The sequence below is a fragment of the Leucopleurus acutus genome, assembly GCF_964270905.1.
Source record: "Leucopleurus acutus genome assembly, chromosome: 11".
Classification (NCBI taxonomy): domain Eukaryota; kingdom Metazoa; phylum Chordata; class Mammalia; order Artiodactyla; family Delphinidae; genus Leucopleurus; species Leucopleurus acutus.
This window is the reverse complement of record NC_139152.1, coordinates 26,236,368-26,259,048: the sequence shown is the minus strand read 5'-3', so window position 1 is coordinate 26,259,048 and position 22,681 is coordinate 26,236,368. Positions and strand designations below refer to the sequence as shown.

Genomic DNA, 22,681 nt, shown 5'->3' with positions numbered 1-22,681 from the left:
CTATTATAAGTGCTTTACATCTATTTGAATATGGTAGGTATTGTGACTGTCCCCAATTTGCAGATGAAGAAACAGACCATAGAGGAGTTAAACGACCAACCCAAGGTCAGCGAGCTATTAAGTTCTCTGTAGGACTTGAGAAAGCCATGTTCTTAACCATGAAGCTATACTGCTCTCAATCTGAAGTGATAAATAGGCTATAAACAAGGAGAAAGATACAGAGTCACTAAAGGATGAACCAGAGACTTTAACGAATTGCATGGAGACATGAAAAAGTATATCACATGTTTAAGGAATATTGATCAGTGAAGGGTGGCGAGAATACAGGATTCCAGAACAGGATTCCCAGAACATGGTTAGGCCTGTGAATGCTCTCATTGTGGTTTCTACCACTTCTTTAAATGTCAGACTCCTCTTTTATTAAGTCTCTCACCTGTTCTCTGCTCCCTGAGGCATGATTCCTTGTATTGTCATGTCTTCTTCTGGCCAAGTTGTCAGATTATGGTCTCAGCTCCTTTCTCCTGCCTCATGATCTTTTCTTTTTCTCTTCTCAACTCATTTCACTTTTTTAAAATTAATTCATTTATTTATCTGTTTTTGGTCTGTTGGGTCATCATTGCTATGCGCGGGCTTTCTCTACTCTTCATTGCTGTGTGTGCGCTTCTCATTGCTGTGGCGTCTCTTGTTGCGGAGCACAGGCTCTAGGTGTGCGGGCTTCAGTTGTTGTGGGCACATGGGCTCAGCTGTTGTGGCTCACGGGCCCTAGAGCGCAAGCTCACTAGTTGTGGTGCACAGGCTTAGTTGCTCTGCAGCGTATGAGATCTTCCCGGACCAGGGATCATACCCGTGTCCCCTACATTGGCAGGCGGATTCTTAACCACTGCCCCACCAGGGAAGTCCCTCGACCCATTTCTTATTACGTGTGTGGCCATCTTTCATGCTGTCTAATCATCTGGAGTGTAGAGGCATTCTCTGAGGTATTTCACTTTCTCCCCCAAAAGAGGGATGTGCTTTCATTAATTAGCACACTTAAGTGATGATAGTCTCAGACAGGAAGACAACCAGCACATTCCCTGCAAGTCTGTGGAAGAATGTCTTCGGTGTCTGTTACCTCTTGGGTATCAAGATGAACCAGTGTTTTCAGTGACCCATTGAAAACTCCCTCCCCAAACTGCCAAGACAAATGCCCTATTTGTTACCTGCTTGGTAGGGAAGGCCCTCAAAAGGACTGCCTTTGGGTTGGTCTGGCCGTATTCTCTTTGTCTTGGCGACCCCATCAGTGCTCATTTATACCTGCCAAGTATCAGCCCAGCTTCTTTCACCAAGTGCCAAAAACTTGCAGATCCTAATCCACCAAAATGTTCCCTATCTTCCTTCAGTGCCAGCTTCATGTATATTTATGTGTTCAGATATTGTATTCTAGCCCCCCGAAGTAGAATGGATCTAAAAACTGAGAAAATGCAAGTTTAATATACAACGAAAACTCACATTCTAAATTCTGATTTTATCAATGCATTTGCCAAGTGTGATGTTGCAATTTACTTTTCATTTACAGGTGGGAAAATGGAAATAAAGAAAGGGGACAAAACTCCACAGCATCTCATTTAAAGTGAGATTGAGCACTCCAACTACAACATATTAACCAATAATTGATTGTTTAGCCATTGCTATATAAGAGAATAATCTTTCCTTTTATAAATGTTAGCTCTTCAGACTTCATAGGAGAATGGCTCATAGACATTATACTTCTAACTGTCCATTAAGATTACTCACTTTGCATGATAAACGTACTGTAGTTTGGATTCTGAATTTTGAAGTAGAAACTTATATCAGACTAAAGAATCCAAACTCTTAGGTTTTTCTTTTTAAACCCTCTTTCAAAAGGGGACTTGTATGATTGTAGTTCACAAGCCCAGAGATAGTTCACGTACTTAGTAGGTTAATTTACAGACATTACTTTCCTGTAATTATTTGGACCTATTAGAATGATAACTTTAGAAAGTGACTGGCTCTTCTGGCCAAAATGTGCACACATTGTCTTATTTGCTAAGTGGGCTTTTATGATTCATTTAAAATTTTCAAATACAGCCCCATATTAACTAGAAAGAAAATAACTAGTTTGCTGTATTAATAAAGTAGGAACATTCAGGTAAACAAATTTGAGCTTTTCTGTTGTCTTTAAAATTTGTTCACATCAAAATAATTTCAAAGTATTTATTTATGGAATGTGAACCATGTAGTTTTTTTAAGTCTTTACTGTTATTTTTCTAATACTTTGCTGATATTTTTCTACATAGTTGCCCTTGGACCAGAAAGAAGAAAATCTGACTCAGGAGTTATGTTGCCAACACTCAGGGTCTCTCTTATCCAAGACATGAGGTATTTGATATATGTGCTAGCATATGGTGATAACTTTGAAATATTTATGGCTTTCATTTAAATTGCTCAAATAACTGTGGCTATGGTATTTTTTGCTTATGTATTCTGAAGAAAACCTTTTTTATAATCTTATTTATTTTACTTTTATACTATTATGTGTTTTCCTGACATTAACTCCAAAGGCAAAATGCAAGTGAGAAGAATTTTAAAATAGCCCTATTTTAAATTGTAAATTTAATTTAAAAATTTTAAAATAGCCCTATTTTAAATTGTAAATTATTTTACAATTTCTTTGGTTCTTTTTTTTTTTTTAATCTCCTTGAATTCCTTCTGCCCCCAAATATAAACCAAAAAATCTGCAAATAATGACAGGTTACTTAGCAGAAAAATCGCGACAGGTAGATTTTCTTTGAAGCAAATGCAAATCTGAGAATTATCACATGCAGTTACTGGCTTTAGAAATCATTAGAAGGCATCAACATACCTAAAATAGATTTATTGAATGAGGAAGGCAGAGGCTTTTTTCTTTTAAACATTTTGGGTACATTTTAGTCACCTTTTAAAATATGTGGGTCTAAAGTGAATGTTATAACATTTATAACGCTTGAAATTTTTCTTTTGTGTTATGCTTTAATATTAACTATTGATGTTTATTTGATTTGTCAGAGGCTTACAAGTGAAAAGCATAACTTTTATGAGTGGCATCATAGTACAGTGGTGACACATCCTGGCTTCACACTAGCTGTGTGATCCTAGGCACTTTTTGTAACTTCTCTTTGCCTCAGTTTTTCCTTCTCTCAAATAGAGATAAGAACAGTTATCTAGCTCATAAGAATTAAACTAGTTAGTCCATTACACTAAAAAGTTTCAAGAAGTACTCGGGTCATCCTGAGAGTTCAGTAAATGTTGGATTTCGTTACCTGAATCAGTTCCTATGTTTGTATCTTAAATGCCCTTATTCCTTGATAGATGTCATGTAGTTGTCCTCATGTAGCTTACGATTCCTTTTGATGGTCAGCATGAGATGAGTAGTTGTAACTTTGAGGGGAAAATGCACTCCAGCTCTCTTAATGGAAGCGTAAAACCACATCTGTTCTGCAGTGATTTCACAGTAGCCATCACTTTAAGGGGATGATTGTCAAAAGCTTTGCAGTGGTGACCTCAGGGCCAAACTTCTGAAACCTAATTAGGAGATGGTGACGTCACATAAGGCTGCCCCGCTCCTTCCAGTTTCCTGCTTATTTACTTTCATCTGCTTCATGTTGTTGGTTTTTTGTGGGGAGGGATGTCCGGCTTCAGTAAACTCCCTTCACTTTATAAGAGGCAGTCTAGTGTGCTGGTTAAGACCTCAGGCTATGGAACCAGCCTATAAAGGTTGCTATTTTAGCTCTGCCACTCACTAGGCTCCGTAGCCAAGGGTAGTTCTTTATAGTCCCAGTTATCTCACCTGTAAAATAATAGTGTTTCTCTTAAAATTTTGGTGTAAATATTCAGTGAGTTAATAAGTGTAAAGCACTCAAAATAGGCCTGGAAATAAATCTATGTTTATGAACTCACGCATACACATACATCTATATTTATTTCTGTTTCTATATTTATTTATATGTGTGTATATGTATTTTTACACACACATACACACAGTTAATTTTTTTAAGACCATAAATTCATAATGATATCTCTGCTTCCAGTTCAGTACCATGGGGACCATTCTAGCCTTCTCCCTTATTCGTAATTTTTTTCTCCAACTATGAGACACCTGGCTCTCGTTATCTGCAACATATTCACTTATTTGTGCAACTTGTATTTTCGGAATTGCTACCCCAGCCCCTGTAAGGAGCAAGGTTACTAGCTAAGTTTAGTGCTGTGCACAGCTCCAGTTTTCTTTGTCATTAGCCTTTCAGTATCCAGTCAAAATACTGTTTTCCAAAGCTTAGTTTAGTTCTTTTTTTCTCCAGTCCCTTCAGTGTGGTTGTATTATTCATTTGTAATAGTGTTAGGGTTATTTGTTAGCTTGTATTCCGTTTGAGGTTCCCTCCACATCCTAGTGGTTTTTGTTTTGGGTTTTGGTTAAATTTATATAACAGTAAAATTCATCCTCTTTTGGTGTGTAGTTCTATATGTTTTCATAAACACACAATCATGATACAGAACAGTTCCATCACTCCTTTCGCATCAACATCTCTCCCAGTTTCCTACCGTTGGCAATCAACTGGTATAATTCCAAGCTCTTTCCACTGAGAGGGCCTCAAAGTAGTAATACCCCAGTAACAATGAGCACAACTAGTGCCCACATATTGGTTTCCAAATACCATTCTCCAATGAAAGGAACCATGGCTCTCTAGAGAAGTGGTTGATTCCAGGACTAAGGAAGGGAAAATATAGGATGAACTTAGTGCATCTTTGGTAAGGCCAGAAAGTAAGGAAGTGCTCAGAAAGTATAGGATCAGGTAATAAAGACATAGGAGGGACATCCCTGGCGGTCTAGTGGTTAAGACACTGAGCTTCCATTGCAGGGGGAGTGGGTTCGATGCCTGGTCGGGAAACTAAGATCCCACATGCCACATGGCATGGCCAAAAAATAGAAAAAAACAAAAAAAGACATAGGAGCCAGGCTGAAAGAGCTCCAAATGGCCAAAGCTGAAACAATTTGAGCAACAAAATAGATAACAGTAGTAATAGAGCATAACCCATAAAATAAATATCCAAGAGCCTATTCTAATTAAATAAATAGATGAAAGCAATGGGACAGCTCTTTTTTACAGAAGCATTCCAATTAATAAACGTAGAAGAATGAAATAGAAAAATTAGTGGTTGAAGGGTCTAAGGTGAAACCAGAATATCTGCATAGTCTCAAAGTATCCTCCCCCAGGAATTTATTAATTACAGAGGAAAAAATAGTAAGTTTACAGTGGAGAAACCCAGCAGACATCTCTTTAAGCAAGTGATCAAGGTTAACATCACTAGTAATAAGACAAAACTAGTAATGTACCCCCGATATGATACACCAAGAAGAGAACATCACTTCTGCAGTGTTCCTACCATAAATGCATAAACTCAATATAACTATGAGAAAACGTGAGAAAAATCCAAATTGGGGGTCATTCTACAAAATAGTTGACTAGTACTTTTCAAAAGTATCAAAGTCATAAAGACATGAAAAGGCTGAGGAAATATCATGGGTTGGAGGAGACTAAGGAGGTGACAACCAAGTGCAATAGGGTTGCTGGATTAGATCCTAGAACAGAAAAAGAACATAAGTGGAAAAACTGGTGAAATCAGTCTGTAGTTCAATTAACAGTGTTGTACCAATGTGAATGTCTTAGTTTGGTTATGTAAGATGTTAACATTAAGGGAAGCTGTGTATACAGGAACTCTGTACTACTTTTATTTTAATTTTTTTAATTATTATTTTTAACATCTTTATTGGAGTATAATTGCTTTACAGTGGTGTGTTAGTTTCTGCTTTATAACAAAGTGAATCAGTTACACATATACATATGTTCCCATATCTCTTCCCTCTTGCGTCTCCCTCCCTCCCACCCTCCCTATCCCACCCCTCTAGGTGGTCACAAAGCACGGAGCTGATCTCCCTGTGCTATGCAGCTGCTTCCCACTAGCTATCTGTTTTACATTTGGTAGTGTATATATGTCCATGCCACTCTCTCACTTTGTCACAGCTTACCCTTCCCCCTCCCCATATCCTCAAGTCTGTTCTCTCGGTAAGTCTGTGTCTTTATTCCTGTCTTACCCCTAGGTTCTTTATGACCTTTTTTTTTTCTTAGATTCCATATATATGTGTTAGCATACGGTGTACTACTTTTAGAACATTTTTGTAAATCAAATTATTTCCAAAAAATATGTGTGTGTGCGTTTTTTTGGTTTGTTTGCTTTTTAGTAAATTTCTTTATTTCTTTATTTATTTACTTTTGGGTGTGTTGGGTCTTCGTTTCTGTGCGAGGGCTTTCACTAGTTGCAGCGAGCGGGGGCCACTCTTCATCGCGGTGCATGGGCCTCTCACTGTTGCGGCCTCTCTTGTTGCAGAGCACAGGCTCCAGACGCGCAGGCTCAGTAGTTGTGGCTCACGGGCCTAGTTGCTCCGCGGCATGTGGGATCTTCCCAAACCGGGCTCCAACCCATGTCCCCTGCATTGGCAGGCAGATTCTCAACCACTGTGCCACCAGAGAAGCCCGCGTATTTTTTTTTTAAACCAAGCCTGGTACAAAGTAAATGTCTAAGGGCTGTTATTATTATAGCTATGGAGTAGATAGCTTATTTTTTTAAAATACTGTTTTCTGGGGGTTGTTTTTTTTGTTTTATTTTTTAATTTATTTACTTTAATTAATTAATTTATTTGTTTTGGGCTGCGTTGGGTCTTCATTGCTGCGCACGGGCTTTCTCTAGTTGCGGCGAGCAGGGGCTCCTCTTCGTTGCGATGCGCGAGCTTCTCATTGCGGTGGCTTCTCTTGTTGTGGAGCACAGGCTTTAGGCACGTGGGCTTCAGTAGTTGTGGCTCACAGGGTCTAGAGCGCAGGCTCAGTAGTTGTGCCGCACGGGCTTAGTTGCTCCACGGCATATGGGATCTTCCTGGACCAGGGCTCGAACCCATGTCCCCTGCATTGGCAGGCAGATTCTTAACCACTGTGCCACCAGGGAAGTCCCTGTTGTTTTTTTTTAAATTTTTTTGGCTGTGTCAGGTCTTAGTTGAGGCACCAGTGATCTTCGTTGTGTCATGTGGGATCTTTAGTTGCGGCACATGGGATTTTTAGTTGTGACATGCAAAGTCTTAGTTCTGGCATGTGGGATCTAGTTCCCTGACCAAGGATTGAACCCGGGCCCCCTGCATTGGGAGCACAGAGTCTTAGCCACTGGACCCCCAGGGAAGTCCCAGAGTAGATAGCTCATTATCCAGAGGTATAATTCTTGGTACAGCTGCTGCTCACCTCTTCCTTTGAATGTTAGATCAGTGAGCTGTGACCTCTCTAGTCTAAGCCCCTAAAATTTCTCTCCTGGATTACATCATGGTCCGCATATTTCAGTGCTTGCCCTACTGTAATTCATCCTCCTCACTGCTAATATGGTGATCCTAGAATAAAGTGCAAATCACTTACCCTGACTGGCAGGGCCCTACTTGATCTGAAGCCTGTCTGACTGCAGTATTATTTCCTATCACTCTCTCTTTTTTGTTTCCTCCAGCATGCCAAACTTGTTTCCTGCCCTGGGGCCTTCTTTACCCATTCCCTTCACCTGATAGCTTTTCCCTGAGTCCTACCCCCATAGAATATCCACAGCTAAGGCTCCTTCTTGTCATTTGCATCTTGGTTCAAATGTCACTTCCTTCCACTAGCCGTCCCTGACCACCTGGTCTACAGCAGCAATCCAGTCACTCTCTTTCAAATTCCCCTATTTTTAAAAAAAATATTTGTTTATTTATTTGGTTGCTCTGGGTCTTGGTTGCAGCAGCTGGGCTCCTTAGTTGTGGCAGTCAGGCTTCTTAGTTGTGGCTCACAGTCTCCTTAGTTGCCACATGCAGGCTCTCAAATTCCCTTATTTTAATTCTTTGCATAATAGCACTTATTTGCTTGTTTATTTTTCTAATGCTACTTATGAACTTCATGAGAGAAGGGAATCTATCTGACATGTGAAACTGTTGAATTGCAAGTTAGTGTTAACAGAGTGGCACATAATTGGTGCTCAATTAATATTTGTTAAATGAAGGATTTGCCATATTTTAATCTCTTTGAGTGTGGGTAAGAGAATGTGTGTGTGTGTTCATGTGTATGTGTGTGTGTGTTTATCTAACATATATACGTGTGTATATATATATACACACACACACACATATATATATATATATCTCCTTATAGCCAAACTGTTACTGAATTATATTGGTTACAGTTTTGAAGATTTAGAAAGGTGGTGATTGCTGAGGTACTTTTTACTAATCAATTTAAAATTTAGAATATAGAAGAAACTTGAGAAGTCATATTGCTTAGCTTCTTCCTTTTATATATGTGGAAACTCAGGCGCAGGCAGATAAAGTCTAAGACCATATATATAGCCAACTAACAGCAGAAATGGAACTAGAACTAAGGTTTCCTGACACAGTTCATGTCTCTTTCTAACTAGATTCAAGTCCTCAGCCTTTGCCTTGTCATCAGAAAAAATGCCAGGTGTGACTAGGCACAAACAAGTTGGCAGTAGTGCATGGGTGCACATCACCCTAAATATAATTTAGTATAACCCTGAATAGTCTATATTTGTTCAGGATACTCAACAAAAAGTTGATTTCCTATGACTTCTCACTTAAGGGTTACTTTGGCTTTTAATTTTCAGACTTTGCCTGAAAGAGACCCCTGGGTACCCTAAAGTGATGTTTTAGCCAAATGATAGATACTTTTAATAAAACTTAACTGGTTGATTGCTTTCAAAAGGTGTCTAGTATGGTAGAAAGGCATTGCCGAGAAAAGACAAGCTGACTTCCTAGGGTTTTTCCCTAAGATTTTATTATTAAAAATTTTAAACATACAGCCAAGTCAAAAGATTTTATAATGAATGCATCCATATACCCACAACCTAGATTCTACCACTAACATTTTTCTATGGCTTTTTTAAAAAATGGGGTAAAATATATATCTCATAAAATTTACCATTTTAACCATTTTTATGTGTATAGTCAGTGGCATTAAGTACATTTGCAGTAGTACAACCGTTACCTCTATCCATCTCCAGAACTTATTGTCATTGTAAACTGAAACTCTGTACCCATTAAACAATAGCTCCTCAAGCCCCTGGTAACCACTGTTCTATTTCCTGTCACTGAATTTGACTATTCTAGGTACCTCCTATAAGTGGAATCATGCTTTTTGTGTTTAGTTCGTTTCACTTAGCATAGTATTTTTGTGGTTCATCCGTGTTACAGCATGTATCAGAACTTCCTTACTTTCTAAGGCTGAATAGTATTCCGGTGTATGTATATACCACATTTTGTTATTCCACTCATTCATCGATGGGCATTTGGGTTGTTTCCACCTTTTGGCTGTTTTGAATAGTGCTGCTATGAATGTGAGTGTACAAATATGTGTTTGAGTTCCTGCTTTTAGTTCTTTTGGGTGTGTACCCAAAAATGGAATTGCTTGATCATACAAAAAATAATAATAATAATAATAGGCTGAACTTGGGTCATCTGTCCACTCTTGTCTAGTCATCTATGACCAGGTATGGGCATGGTCACAGGAAGCCAGTTAAATCAATTTATTATTTCCTTAACCAGAGGACTTGATATTCTTTTTTTTTTGTGGTACGCGGGCCTCTCACTGTTGTGGCCTCTCCCGTCATTGCTGAGCACAGGCTCCGGACGCGCAGGCTCAGCGGCCATGGCTCACGGGCCCAGCCGCTCCGCGGCATCAGCAGGCAGACTCTCAACCACTGCGCCACCAGGGAAGCCCCAGGACTGGATATTCTTTCATTGATAAAGATAGGCTCTGCCTGGAAGCTAGATCAAAATCAGAAGTCTACTTGCTGTCCTCAGGAGCAGAGAGATGGATGCCTGATCACCCAGCTCCATGCCATTGATCCTCATACTAAGGGGACTGATGTCGTCTCAGAAAGGCCCTGCAGAAACACTGCCCATGGTTCTCTCTCCCTTTTCTCTGCTTCATTCTGCCTCTTTAAGATAACTTTATATGTATTGTTGTTCTTATTCTTGATACGTTTACTTTAACTCTCAGTGCACGGGCTTATTTCTGTTTCTAAGTTCTTGGCAAGTACTTCATTGTAATCCCTAGTTGCTAGCGCGATAGTTGATGTAGATGCTTTTCCTTAAAGAGAAACACCCAAGTAATATTTCTAAACTTCGGTTTCTTTCACTATGGGCACTTAAAAACTTGTTTTTTAAAGATTAGGTAGCAAAGATATCTGAGTTCACGCATTCTTTGGGACACATTCCCTGGCAGTACCTCCTGTTTCCCACATTTCTCTCTTGAAGCAAAGCCACTGGCAGTGTAGAGACTTTGAGTCCTCATAGTTGTCAAGTGTCTTGGTACCAGATTGCTTAGCAGCTGGCATGAGTCCAGACATGTCTACAGGCTATCCCCTGTTATCTCTGACAACTCCCCAGGACCTTCATAGATGCCAAGTATCACCATACTGTCAGTTATAGAATGATTCTTTTCTTCCAAAGAGAAAGGCTTGGGACAGTAAATATTAATAATTGTACAAGTTGTTGTCTACTTATAAAAGAGGAGTATTACCATGCCGTTACCATTATTACCAATTTCTTTCCAGAGTAGCTGTGCATATATCATCTAGCCATTCAAACTAGCACGGGCTTTCTCTAGTTGCCGTGAGCAGGGGCTACTCTTCATTGCGGTGCGCGGGCTTCTCATTGCAGTGGCTTCTCTTGTTGCGGAGCACAGGTTCTAGGCACACGGGCTCAGTAGTTGTGGCTCTCGGGCTCTAGAGTGCAGGCTCAGTAGTTGTGGCACACAGGCTTAGTTGCTCCGCGGCATGTGGGATATTCCCAGACCAGGGCTCGAACCCGTGTCCCCAGAATTGGCAGGCGGATTCCTAACCACTGCGCCACCAGGGAAGTTCCCCAACTTTTATTCTTAATGACAAAATGCAATTAATAATGAGGGGCATAGTAGAACATTACATGATTGAGGAGATTGTGAGTACTATAATCCAAGTATAGATATTCTGAATATGTAAACAAATGAACAGGATATCTGAGTAAACCCTAGAAATATCTGGTTTACAATGGGAATAAATTACTTGAGGGTAAATTGGCTACTCACTTTATCTTTTTATAACTAATGTCTGCATATGAGCTGTGAGCATCTGGCTTTATTCTACACTAAAGTTAAATAGTCACGATTGATTTTGTTACCCTCAGAAGGAATATTTGAGGAATTTTTATGACTATACAGAATGTGGGCTCACACTAAAATTGGCTAATTCCTTAATCTCTCTAATAAATATTATTGTGTTTCATTGGTGATACAGTGAAATAAGCACCAGTTTTGGACTCAGGAAATGTGGATTCAAATTTAGTTGCTGCCACTCTCAGGAATCATTCAGTTTTAGGGAACAGAAGCCCGTTCAAACTAGCTTCAGCAGAAAGGAGGATTTATGGGAGATACATGAGGGTATTTTCCAGAATCCAAGCACAAGAACTGTGGCTGGATTGGAAACAGTTTTGTCCAAGGTTACTCTCCATCTCAGAAGAAGCAAATTGTCCCTGCTTTTCCCTCCACTTCTGCTGCTTCTCCTCCCCTCTGTCCCTTTCCCTCCTTTTCTGCTTTACTGTGAACATGCTCTCCCAAGCCCTGGCCTTAACATCCCTTATTTAAGCATTCAACAAAAACTAACTTGGTTTTTCAGTGTACTAATTTCCAGTTTCTGAGAGAAAATCTGATTGGCTCAGCTTAGATCAGGCAGATAGATGCTGCTTATCCATTCAGTTCTAGCTGAAGGATAAGGAGCATCGTCATGGTGGTACCTGAAGTTGTTGCTTCTGGTTCTTCTGGGTCTGTAGAAGGAGAGCTTCTCCAAGAATGTGAGTACCAGGAAGAAATGATTGGTAAAAAATGGGTGGCATCTCTAGAATATGTACTATTTCTGTGACCTTGGGTGGGTCACTTAGTCTCGATGAATCTCAGTTTTCTCATTTTTGAAGTGAAATAATGATGGTCTCCCTAGTTATTGTGACAATCAGATAAGACAGAATACATAAAAATTAGAAAGCTTTGTACCAGGGTTGGAAACAAATCAAATAAATAAGCTATTTAAACCACACCATGTTTGCTTTTCTGTGAATTAACAGGATCTGTTTTATTTTAATTTTTACTTTTGGCTGCATTGGGTCTTCGTTGCTATGCACAGGCTTTCTCTAGTTGCGCCAAGTGGGGTCTACTCTTCATTGCAGTGCGTGGGCTTCTCATTGCAGTGGCTTCTCTTATTGCGGAGCATGGGCTCTAGGCACACGGGCTTCAGTAGTTGCAGCATGTGGGCTCAGTAGTTGCAGCATGCAGGCCCTAGAGCACGTGCGCCTCAATAGTTGAGGCGCATGGGCTCAGTAGTTGTGGCACGTGGCCTCAGTAGTTGTGGCTTGTGGGCTGTAGGGTACAGGCTCAGTAGTTGTGGCACACGGGCCCAGTTGCTCCACGGCATGTGGGATCCTCCCAGATCAGGGATCAAACCCGTGTCCCCTGCATCGGCAGGCGGACTCCCAACCACTGCACCACAAGGGAAGTCCCCAGGATCTATTTTAGAAGTAATACTTGTATAATGTTATGCTGAGTATCATTGTAATTACCTATAATAAATTATTCCATTAAAAAGATTCAAATGGGGGCTTCCCTGGTGGCGCAGTGGTTGAGAGTCCGCCTGCCGATGCAGGGGACATGGGTTCGTGCCCTGGTCCAGGAGGATCCCACATGCTGCGGAGCAGCTGGTCCCGTGAGCCATGGCCGCTGAGCCTGTGCGTCTGGAGCCTGTGCTCTGCAATGGGAGAGGCCTCAACAGTGAGAGGCCCGCGTACTGCAAAAAAAAAAAAAAAGATTCAAATGGTATAACTACACAGAAAAAATTTTAATAGATTTAAAGTTGAATAACACAACACATATAAATTGTTTTAAAGCATAAAATTAGATATAGATTTACAAAGCAACAAAATTTTTTTAGCTTTTTATATACACTAGGCCCTAGAGGGAGCAAAGAAGGATGCAAGGCTAGTAAGAAGTATTGGGTTCCTCATTCTCAGGGAGCTTTTGTCAAGCTGAGAAAAATGTATACCAAGAGAAAATGATAAAAGTAGTAATGCACAATAAATGCAAATCAGACTATAGAATTCCGTAAATTAGAGAGGTCATTGAAGGCTGTCATGGTCAAGGAAAGCTTTCTAGAAGAAGCTGGGATTTCAAACATGAATAGAATCAAATAAGGAGGCTAGAAGAGAGTAAGTACTTCAGGTAATAAAATACAGAGTCTTATAAGTTAACTGCTTGGAATAGAATTTTTTAATAGGAAAATATGTTGAGGCCAAGGGGTAATGGGCCTTGAATGCAGGCCTGAGCAGTTCAGGCTATATCCTGTGAGCTTTTGAATATTCTGGGACAAAGGAATTACATTAGGAGGCAATTTTTTAGGCAGAGTAATTTCCCTGGTGCCAGTGAACAAGGGGCTTGAGGAGAAGAATCTGGTGGCCTCATCTCCTCATTCCCATGCTTCCTGACAAAAAGAACACAAAAAAACAAACAAATAAACAAAAATTAGTGCAAATATTTTTATGATGGGAGTGCTGATAGCCACCTAAATAAAAGAGGTTTCACTTTATGTATTCCAATCCTTCTCATTTTCCTTTAACATAACATTGTTTTTCAAATAATTATTTCCCATTTTGACATTCTTCACCTATCATGTCTCCAGATACTTAAGACCAGCATGAAACTAATTTCAGTAGACTTTACTGTTTTAGAGTAGGAAGAACACTTAGGGAAAGATTATACAACATACGTACTTACCAAACCTCATATAGATTCATTTCTGGTGGATACACTTTGATCAACTTGGTATTCCTGGATCATGTGAGCTCTAACCTGGCACTGCGCTCATGGGGGGACCTTGTACATACTGTGGAACTTTAAGTGGTAAATACCTGAGCATTTCCCCCTTGTTGCTTTTAGTCAACTGTGTCATCATTTGGGCAATGTCAGTAGTTGAGGAACAGCCAGTGCTGTTTCCTAGGCTCATTTTGGAGGTGCCCGTGTGGGTCATCCTACCACTGCCGCCACCACCAGAACCAGGGTCTAAGCGGGACTTGCCTGACACCAGCTTTCTCCATTCACGACCGTGTGTAATGGTATTAGCCCTTTGAAGATAAATTGTCTGTCATAATTTCTGAAAAAAATTCTTAGAGGTGAGGTTGGTTAACGAAACGGCAACAGAATTTTCTTTTATTTCCTCATTCTGACTTGTTTTTAAGCCATCTCTTTAAGCCTCACTTGTGTGATGTGATAATGCTTTACATTTTATCAAGAGTGTTTGATCAGACGCAAGACAGGCTGCCCCAGACGGGAAGCTTGAGCAGCCAGCCGAGCCACCCTGCCCCTGCTGGGGGAGGAGCCACAACGAGGCTGCCTAATGGGGCTGGTTTGACCTGAGCAGGTGACCAATGGCCAGGGGGCGAGGAGGTGAGGGGGTGGGGCTGCAGAGGGCCTGCCTACAAACGGGGTCGAGGGGCGTGACCACACTGCAGAAGTGGAGCCCTTCCGCCCAGGGCTAGCGAGAAAGCCAAATTGCAGGGGCGGTGTGGGTCAGGGATGTGGACCTGTGCGAACAGCATGGAGATGCACGGGCACTCATGAGGCATCCAGGACATGGAACAGCTGCGCTGGGGACCACAGGTGACCCGTGGCCCGGCAACCAGCGCAGAGAGCATCATGGCAGAGCAGGTGGCTCTGAACCAGACCCGGGTGTGTGGGATACTACGGGAAGAGCTGTACCAAAGTGATTCCTTCCACCAGTTTGATACACGTATCTTCATCATCATGGGCGCATCCAGCAACCTGGCCAAGAGGAAGATCTACGCCACCATCTGGTGGCTGTTCTGGGGTGGCCTTCTGCCAGAAGATACCTTCATCATGGGCTACGCCCTCTCCCACCTCACAGTGGCCAATACACGCAAGTGGAGCGAGCTATTCATCAAAGCTACCCCAGAGGAGAAGCCCAAGCTGGAGGAGTTCTTTGCCTGCAACTCCTATGTGACTGGCCATTATGATGATGCGGCCTCCTATGAGCGCCTCAACAGCCACATGAACACCCTCCACCAGGGAACGTAAGCCAACCGCCTCTTCTGCCTGGCCTTGCCCCCCAAAGCCTATGAGGCTGTCACCAAGAACATCCACAAGACCTGCATGAGCCAGATAGGCTGGAACTGTATCGTCATGGAGAAGCCCTTTGGGAGGGACCTGCAGAGTTCCAACCACATTTCCTTCCTGTTTCATGAGGACCAAATCTGCCGCATCGACCACTGCATGGGCAAGGAGATGACCCAGAACCTCACGGTTCTGAGGTTTGCCAACAGGATCTTCAGCCCCATCTGGAAGTGTGACAACATGTCCTACATCATTCTCACCTTCAAGGAGTCCTTTGGCACTGAGGGCTGCTGGGGCTACTTCAATGACTTTGGGATCATCTGAGACGTGATGGAAAATCACATCCTGCAGATGGTGTGTCTGGTGGCCGTGGAGAAGCCCGTCTCCACCGACTCAGATGACGTCCGTGATGAGAAGGTCAGGATGTTGAAATGTATCTCAAAGGTACAGGCGAACAGTGTGGTCCTGGGCCAGTACATGGGGAACCCCAACGGAGAAGGTGAGGCCACCAAAGCATACCTGGACAACCCCATGGTGCCCCGCAGCTCCACCACCGCCACCTTTGCAGCTGTCATCCTCTACGTGGGGAACGAGAGGTGGGACAGGTGCCCTTCATCTTGCGCTACGGCAAAGCCCTGAATGAGCACAAAGCTGAGGTGCCTCTGCAGTTCCGAGACGTGGCCGGTGACACCTTCCAGCAGCAGTGCAAGCACAGCGAGCTGGTGATCTGCGTGCAGCCCAACGAGGCCGTGTACACCAAGATGATGACCAAGAAGCCCAGCATGTTCTTCAACCATGAGGAGTCGATGCTCAACTGACCTATGGCAGCAGATACAAGAACGTGAAGCTCCCAGATGCATATGAGCGCCTCATCCTGGACATCTTCTTTGGGAGCCAGACGCACTTTATGTGCAGTGATGAGCTCCAGCAGGCCTGGTGCATCTTCACACCACTGCTGCACCAGATCGAATGGGAGTAGCCCCAGCCCATCCCCTACATCTACAGCAGCTGAGGCCCCACAGAGGCAGATGAGCTGATGAAGTGAGTGGGCTTCCCATACAAGGGGACCTACAAGGGGTGAACTCCCACAAGCTCTGAGCCCTGAGCACCTGGGCCCCACTCCCACCCACCTTGGCCCTGTCTCTCTGTCCTTCCCACTGTCTGACCCCACTTCAGGAGGACTTCGGGACCATAAACGTCAGCCTCACATTACCAGCCCCGGGCCTAGGCCACTCTGTGCCACTGCTGCCTTGGGCCCAGCTACATTCCTCAACCACCAAGCCTCGGAGAGTCGTGCTGTGACCATCCCCAGCCACCACTGAGCCAGCTTCTGTCCACAAGACTGAGCCCCAGTGGAAGGAAGGAGAGTGGCTCTTCATCTATCCTGGCTTCTTCCAGAGGCCTGGAGTTAGGAGCCACAGGGAGGGGCAGTGATAGGCCTCATGATCTGTATAAGTCAAGTCATTATGTTGTACACCTTAAACTTATACAGTGCCATGTATCAATTATACCTCAATAAAACTGGGGGGGAAGAGAGAATGTGTGTGTTTTACTGGGAGGATATTCCTTACTCTGAATGCTTAGAATCATCAGAGAAAAGGGTTTGTTGCAATATTTATTACAGCTGAGATGAGTCATTCTGTACATTAAAAAAAAAAAATCAAAGGATGGGATGGTGGGTCACAATCACAAAGACTTTTCAGTGAGTCATTGTAGTGGTTCTATAATTATCCTGTCCCTTAGGCTTGTCCTTCCTGCTCAATCCTTCTTTCTCCTTAGGAGGAGAATCATTAGATAAATTCAGTCCTGCTGGGTATGGCATCAACTTCTACACAGAATACTAATATATACATATATGTAACATTCATTTGGGGGTTGACCACACAGTTTGTTTGTGGCCACACAATTTCCTAAGTCTCTCAAATTTTTAAGAATTTTGAATTTATTAGTATAGTACAGCTTGTATTCTAATGCCATAGAAAATGCGATTTCATATTTTCCATATGTTGTCAGGGCAATTTGAAAAATGATTCAGTGGATTAAAGCTGTAGCAGATACTTCAACTGTAGAACAATTATTCTGAATAAGAACTTGAATATTCAGCCTGTTTTATTGCTTTTATTTTTCTGAGTGTCAGGAATAACCAAGTGCCAGTTTATAGGTATCTATGAGCCTGAAACAAGAATAAATAAAACCTGAAAGAGTGAATGAGTGTTAAATGCTTTGTCTTAGGATATTGCCTGTGTGCTCGTGTTGTAATGGTAATTCTGATGTTGGACTAATTTCGTGATTCAGGTGGAACACTTGAAGTTTAATCAACATAAATTGTGTGTTGCCTGTTTCTTCCTCTAAGTACAAAATAACTTTTCTGTGCAAGGTGCTGTAACTCTTCAGTTCTTTTCCAGTTCAAGGTTAGCCTTAGAATTTACATCTTTGCTGTTTTACTATTCTTTAGGCATATTCAAAACATGAGTGAGATCAAGACTGATGTCGGACGAGCTCGAGCATGGATAAGATTGTCTCTAGAAAAGAAGCTCTTGTCCCAGCATCTCAAGCAGTTGCTCTCTAACCAACTGCTCACAAAGTAAGAGATGGCCTCTTGAGGCATTTCTGTTTCTGTGACCTGTGTGCTTACAAAATACATTGCATAGGCTGCCACGCTGGTTTCTTCAGCCTGAGTTGCTGACTCCTCTGCACATGAACTCTTCCTTTCTAACAGGCACGTGCTTCAGAAACTCTGTGTCATGACCTCCTATTTGATTATATCTGGGAGGGTACAGATTTCAGAGCCAAGGGGCAGATTGTGCTACTCTGTTCAGAACAAAAGCTGATAGTCCCACAGCTGAGAGTAACATCCAAAAGATGGGTGGAATTTATGTAAACCGTATATCATATTGTAAAGATCACAGCAAAACCAGGAGTGGTAAAAAAATAAAAAGGTCCACAGGAAAGGGCTTCTCTGAGAGTCTTGCTAACACTTACATTTAGTAGTTTAGAGCCAGGAAACCAGTCAAGTGCATATTAGTTAATAGTTAACTGTTTTGATAGTTTCCCTTTACCCCATCAAGAAACCTTGGATGAAATGCGTCATCCAGCTAATATGTATAGTAGAACTAATTTGAAGGTTGAGGACTTTGAGTTCTCTAGACCAAAGGTATGCGAAGAATTCAACAGAGACCTCAAACGTGACAGTGTTGGAATGCCACCAAAACCCAATTCTTTTTGTGATTTTGCATTTGTACATATCACTGTTGGGTTAAGTTACTCTCTGGAGCATTTTAGGATGAGTCTTAATGTCCAAAGAATAGTGCGTGATGTGAAGTACAGTCTGTGAACCTGACCTTGTTCTCTTAAAACTGATTACTCTCCCCACACCTTATCCCCACCCATAAGTCACTTGCCTTTTGTGGCCAAAGTACAAAGAAGAAAATGATAATCATTTAAAATCTTACTACATAAAGGTGACTACTAAGTATTTCACATGTTTTCTTCTGTACTTCTGTACATGTTCTCTTAGTTAAGATTATACTATATTTGCAATTCAGCATGATCTTTTTTTGGCTTAATATTATACCATAACATTTTCTATATCATAAGGATTTAGCCTCTGAAATCTGAATGCCTGTGTTCAAATACTACCTTTACTATTCACTATTTGAATAGCCTTAGACAAAATACTTAACTTCACTGTATCTCTGTTTTCCTCATCTATAAAGGGAGAATGCTAATAGACTTACCTCTCGTGGTCACGAGAATTAAATATATTAATAATTTTAAAATACTTGGAAAATGCTTAAGTGTAAGTGCTTAATAAAAAGTTATTTATTATTTTGGGGAGTAGTAGTTTTGTTTTTGTTAAAACTCTTCCTAAACTTTATTTTTAATGGGTATACAATGATATATTTTTACTTTTACAAATAATATTCAAGTGGACATTTGTGAGTAAATCTTTGCCCACATTTCATATTATATCCCTAGGACTGAGCTCTTAAAGTAAAATTAATGAGTCAAAGAATATGATTGGTTCAAAATAATTATTACCAACAAATTGCTTTTCTGAAATTTTCAGTTCCACTTTCTATTATTCACTGCCACCCCCTACCCCCCATCAGCAGTGGTCATCACTTTTAAATCTTTATTACTTTAAGAGACAAAATGGATTCATGGCAGGTTATTTCTTTAATTACTAAATAGATTTTATGTGTTCATTTTTGTGAATTGTCTGTTCTTGCTAGATTAAAGTTTCTACCCATAGTTTGTCTAAGTGGAGATGTTTATTTTTAGTGGAAGACATAATGAAAAATATACTATACTATTATTTTGTGCTTGTCTTACCCTTTCCTAGGAAGCTTTATAAACGTTATGCTTTTCTACGTTGTGAAGAAGAAAGAGAGCAGTTTCTTTACCATCTTCTTTCCCTCAATGCTGTGGACTATTTCTGCTTCACCAGTGTGTTCACCACTATCAGTAAGTCTGGAGAATTGACTGTTAAGTGAAGAGTTGCTCAGATGACTAATGGAATACGGGTTTATAGTTTTTAAAACGAGACCTATCACAGCACAGTGAGTCACACACTGTGACATCCACCACCACCCCCGCCCTACCCCATCTCCATTTATGAATGAAGGTTGTGCCCCAGCAGCCGGAGATGCTGCTGGAAGACCACCCTCAGCTGTCAGCTCCTGTGGGGAGTGTCTCACCAAAGAAAACTACCTTACCTGAAGCTATCCCTCCTACCAGAGCTGGCCAGCATCCCTGCCTGATCCATGGGCTGTCCCAGAACTCACTGTGGGACCAGCTGAGCACTCACAGCATCAGAGCTCAGTTTCTGCCTCAGCCCATCCTGCTTTCTTCCTCACATTCTGCATGCTAATTTCTGACTCAGAGTCTGCTTCCCAGGAAACCCAGTCTGCAGTAGGAATTGGGATGGATGTAAAGAAAAATGTTTTATTAAACAAATATTCCAATATCTTACCTGAAACACATAAATTCAAAGAATCAGTATATGATAATAAACTTATATAACTGAGCATCATTAAACTTTGAAGATTCAGAAAGACTTCAGGATCTTGCTGGGTGTTGTAGGTCTATAGAGGGAGGAAATGATGATTGGAGATGTGTTTTTGATAAATTGAATTACAGCATTTATTCTGTTGCAGTGCATCCCCTTCCCTACTTTGGAGAATTTTTACTTGTATCAGCAGTTTTATTCAGCTGCAAGTATCAGAAGCTTGGAAAATAGTGGTTTAAAGAAATTGGTTGTTTTAATTTTCTTACACAGTGATAAGTCTTGGGGTAGGCAGTCCACAGTGCTATCACAGACCCAGGCTCTTTGACAGTTATCAGTGCGTGCTGATCGCCTCCAGCGACGGCTGTTCTCAGTCTACCCTCCAGCCCAAAGAGGGAAGGAGTGCCAAGGAAGAGGGGTTAGAATCTGTGCTAGAAAAACATAGTTTTCTAAGAAATCTCAATAAATATCACCAATATTTCACTGGGCACAGTTGTGTAGGTTTTGGCCTTCAAAGTCTCTGGTAGAGGCAGACAAGGGGAAAATGGAGTTGGAATGGTTATTGGGCCAACCTGTATTATCTTTCAAGCTACTATTAGTTTACTAGAAACTAAGGTGTTATATACAGTTTTGAAAGAGAAGAGTTAGGATGCTAAGTTCCTCCCCATATATGCAGATTTCTCTTCATCTGAGGAGCTCTTTCAATTAGAGGAATCGAAATACTTCATAAAATAAATATTCTGAGTTTAATAATATTGCTCTTTTTCTACTTTATGAAATCATTGTTGTGCATCTGTGAGCCCTTTGCAGCCACAGAACTGCTGACCTTAAACAGCCTTTTTCGGTAGCTTTTCTAATCCTGTCAGTGAAAGAAATGAAAGTAGCCTCTGGGGCCTAAAATAACATCTTGCACTAACCTCTTCTGCTTTCAGTTTCAAAAATCATTTGAGTCTCATGATTACTAAACCATGAAAGTATGGCCTTCCCTCTGACATTTTCCTTTCCTTCAGCCAAAATAAAAGGACAGAAAGGGAGGTTATTCACCCAACAGAAAGTCGTCTATGTAAAGTTAGGGAAATGAACCATTTATCCCATTCATTTCGCTCATCTAAGAGCACATTGAAGCATGAGCTCCTATTGTGAGGCTGTATCTGAGCCTCTTGTCCAGTAAATGTTTTTAATTCTACGTGTAGTTCTTTCAAGGAGGGCTTTCTATTAGCTGTCTTGTGGCTGAATGAACAGAAATCCTGAGAATACCAACCAAAATATTGATTCTACCCTGCTTTAAAAACAAAAAAAAAAGTATGGCTCTGAGGGATAAAAATATGCTAATGTGTTTGAGCCATCCCCATTTTTTAAAGGAAATGGAGGTATGTGTAATGCCTGGGTGGTTTCCACATTTGAGCAAAGGATGGTGATAGGACAGTGACATCTAGTGGTGTGCCTTTTGAAGAGCCTTCAGAGGCGAAAGATTTCTTACAGATCCCTTTCCATATCCTGATTCTTTCCCTGGGGCACCTCTTGTACATGAGTCACCTTTCCAAGTTGTAGTTTATAGACTTCATATTATGTCCAGAATGGAGGTGCTGTTGTTTATTATTCTTGGCTTTGCATATTGGACTGTAAAACTGAGATGGGAAAGTTCTGAAGTGCAGTGCTTTTAAGGGTTGGCCAAGAAAATCAGCAACAAGAGGATACTATCCAAGAAGTCATCTACCACCTTTTTTTATATGAAACCATACTAGTAACTGTGCTCATTTATACTCAATTCTGGAACAAAATTAATAAAAAACATTAAAACAATGAAAATACTATATAGCACAGTCACTGTTTATGTCCTCAGAGATTCTGGTGCTAATGCCTGGCATTGTTTATAAATGTAGTGGTAATGATAAGCATGTCATGTACACATGGTGATGTATATGTGTGGAAACCACAAATATTGGGACTTTTGGCTTATAAACCAGACCTCATCTTTCTAGACTGGAGGAGGTTATGATCTATCTTTTTGTTTAAGTACATCTTGATAGATCATTAAAAAGCAAATTATCTGTGAAAGCCAGCCGAGTTCTTAATGTATATTTGTTTTGTTATCAGAATTTTATTGTAATTTTGTATTAATTTCAGCGTTTTTCTTTCAGTGATTCCGTATAGGTCAGTGATCATTCCCATCAAAAAGCTGAGCAATGCGATCATCACATCGAACCCTTGGATCTGTGTATCAGGAGAACTGGGAGACACGGGAGTAATGCAGATTCCCAAAAATCTCCTCGAAATGACTTTTGAAGTAAGTTCAGCTAAAACCTTTCTTTCTTTTTTTTTTTTTTTTTTTTTTTTTGCATTACGCGGGCCTCTCACTGTTGTGGCCTCTCCCGTTGCGGAGCACAGGCTCCAGACGCGCAGGCTCAGCGGCCATGGC

At 41.2% G+C, this 22,681-nt stretch overlaps 1 protein-coding gene and 1 pseudogene across 9 annotated transcripts in view; both read left to right on the top strand.

Moving 5' to 3' along the window:
* Nucleotides 1-22,681, top strand: part of DENND5B (DENN domain containing 5B) — a 208,490-nt gene that overhangs the window by 172,642 nt on the left and 13,167 nt on the right. For all 8 annotated transcript variants that reach the window (XM_082851063.1, XM_082851062.1, XM_082851066.1 and 5 more), the window contains 4 exons: nt 2,298-2,379; nt 17,710-17,838; nt 19,600-19,721; nt 22,404-22,549. In XM_082851063.1, coding sequence (XP_082707189.1) covers nt 2,298-2,379; nt 17,710-17,838; nt 19,600-19,721; nt 22,404-22,549 — 479 coding nt within the window. The remainder of the gene's footprint in view (nt 1-2,297; nt 2,380-17,709; nt 17,839-19,599; nt 19,722-22,403; nt 22,550-22,681) is intronic.
* LOC309968521 (glucose-6-phosphate 1-dehydrogenase-like) lies at nt 14,802-16,423 on the top strand (annotated as a pseudogene). Its single transcript has one exon. The product of its transcript is annotated as a glucose-6-phosphate 1-dehydrogenase-like (transcript).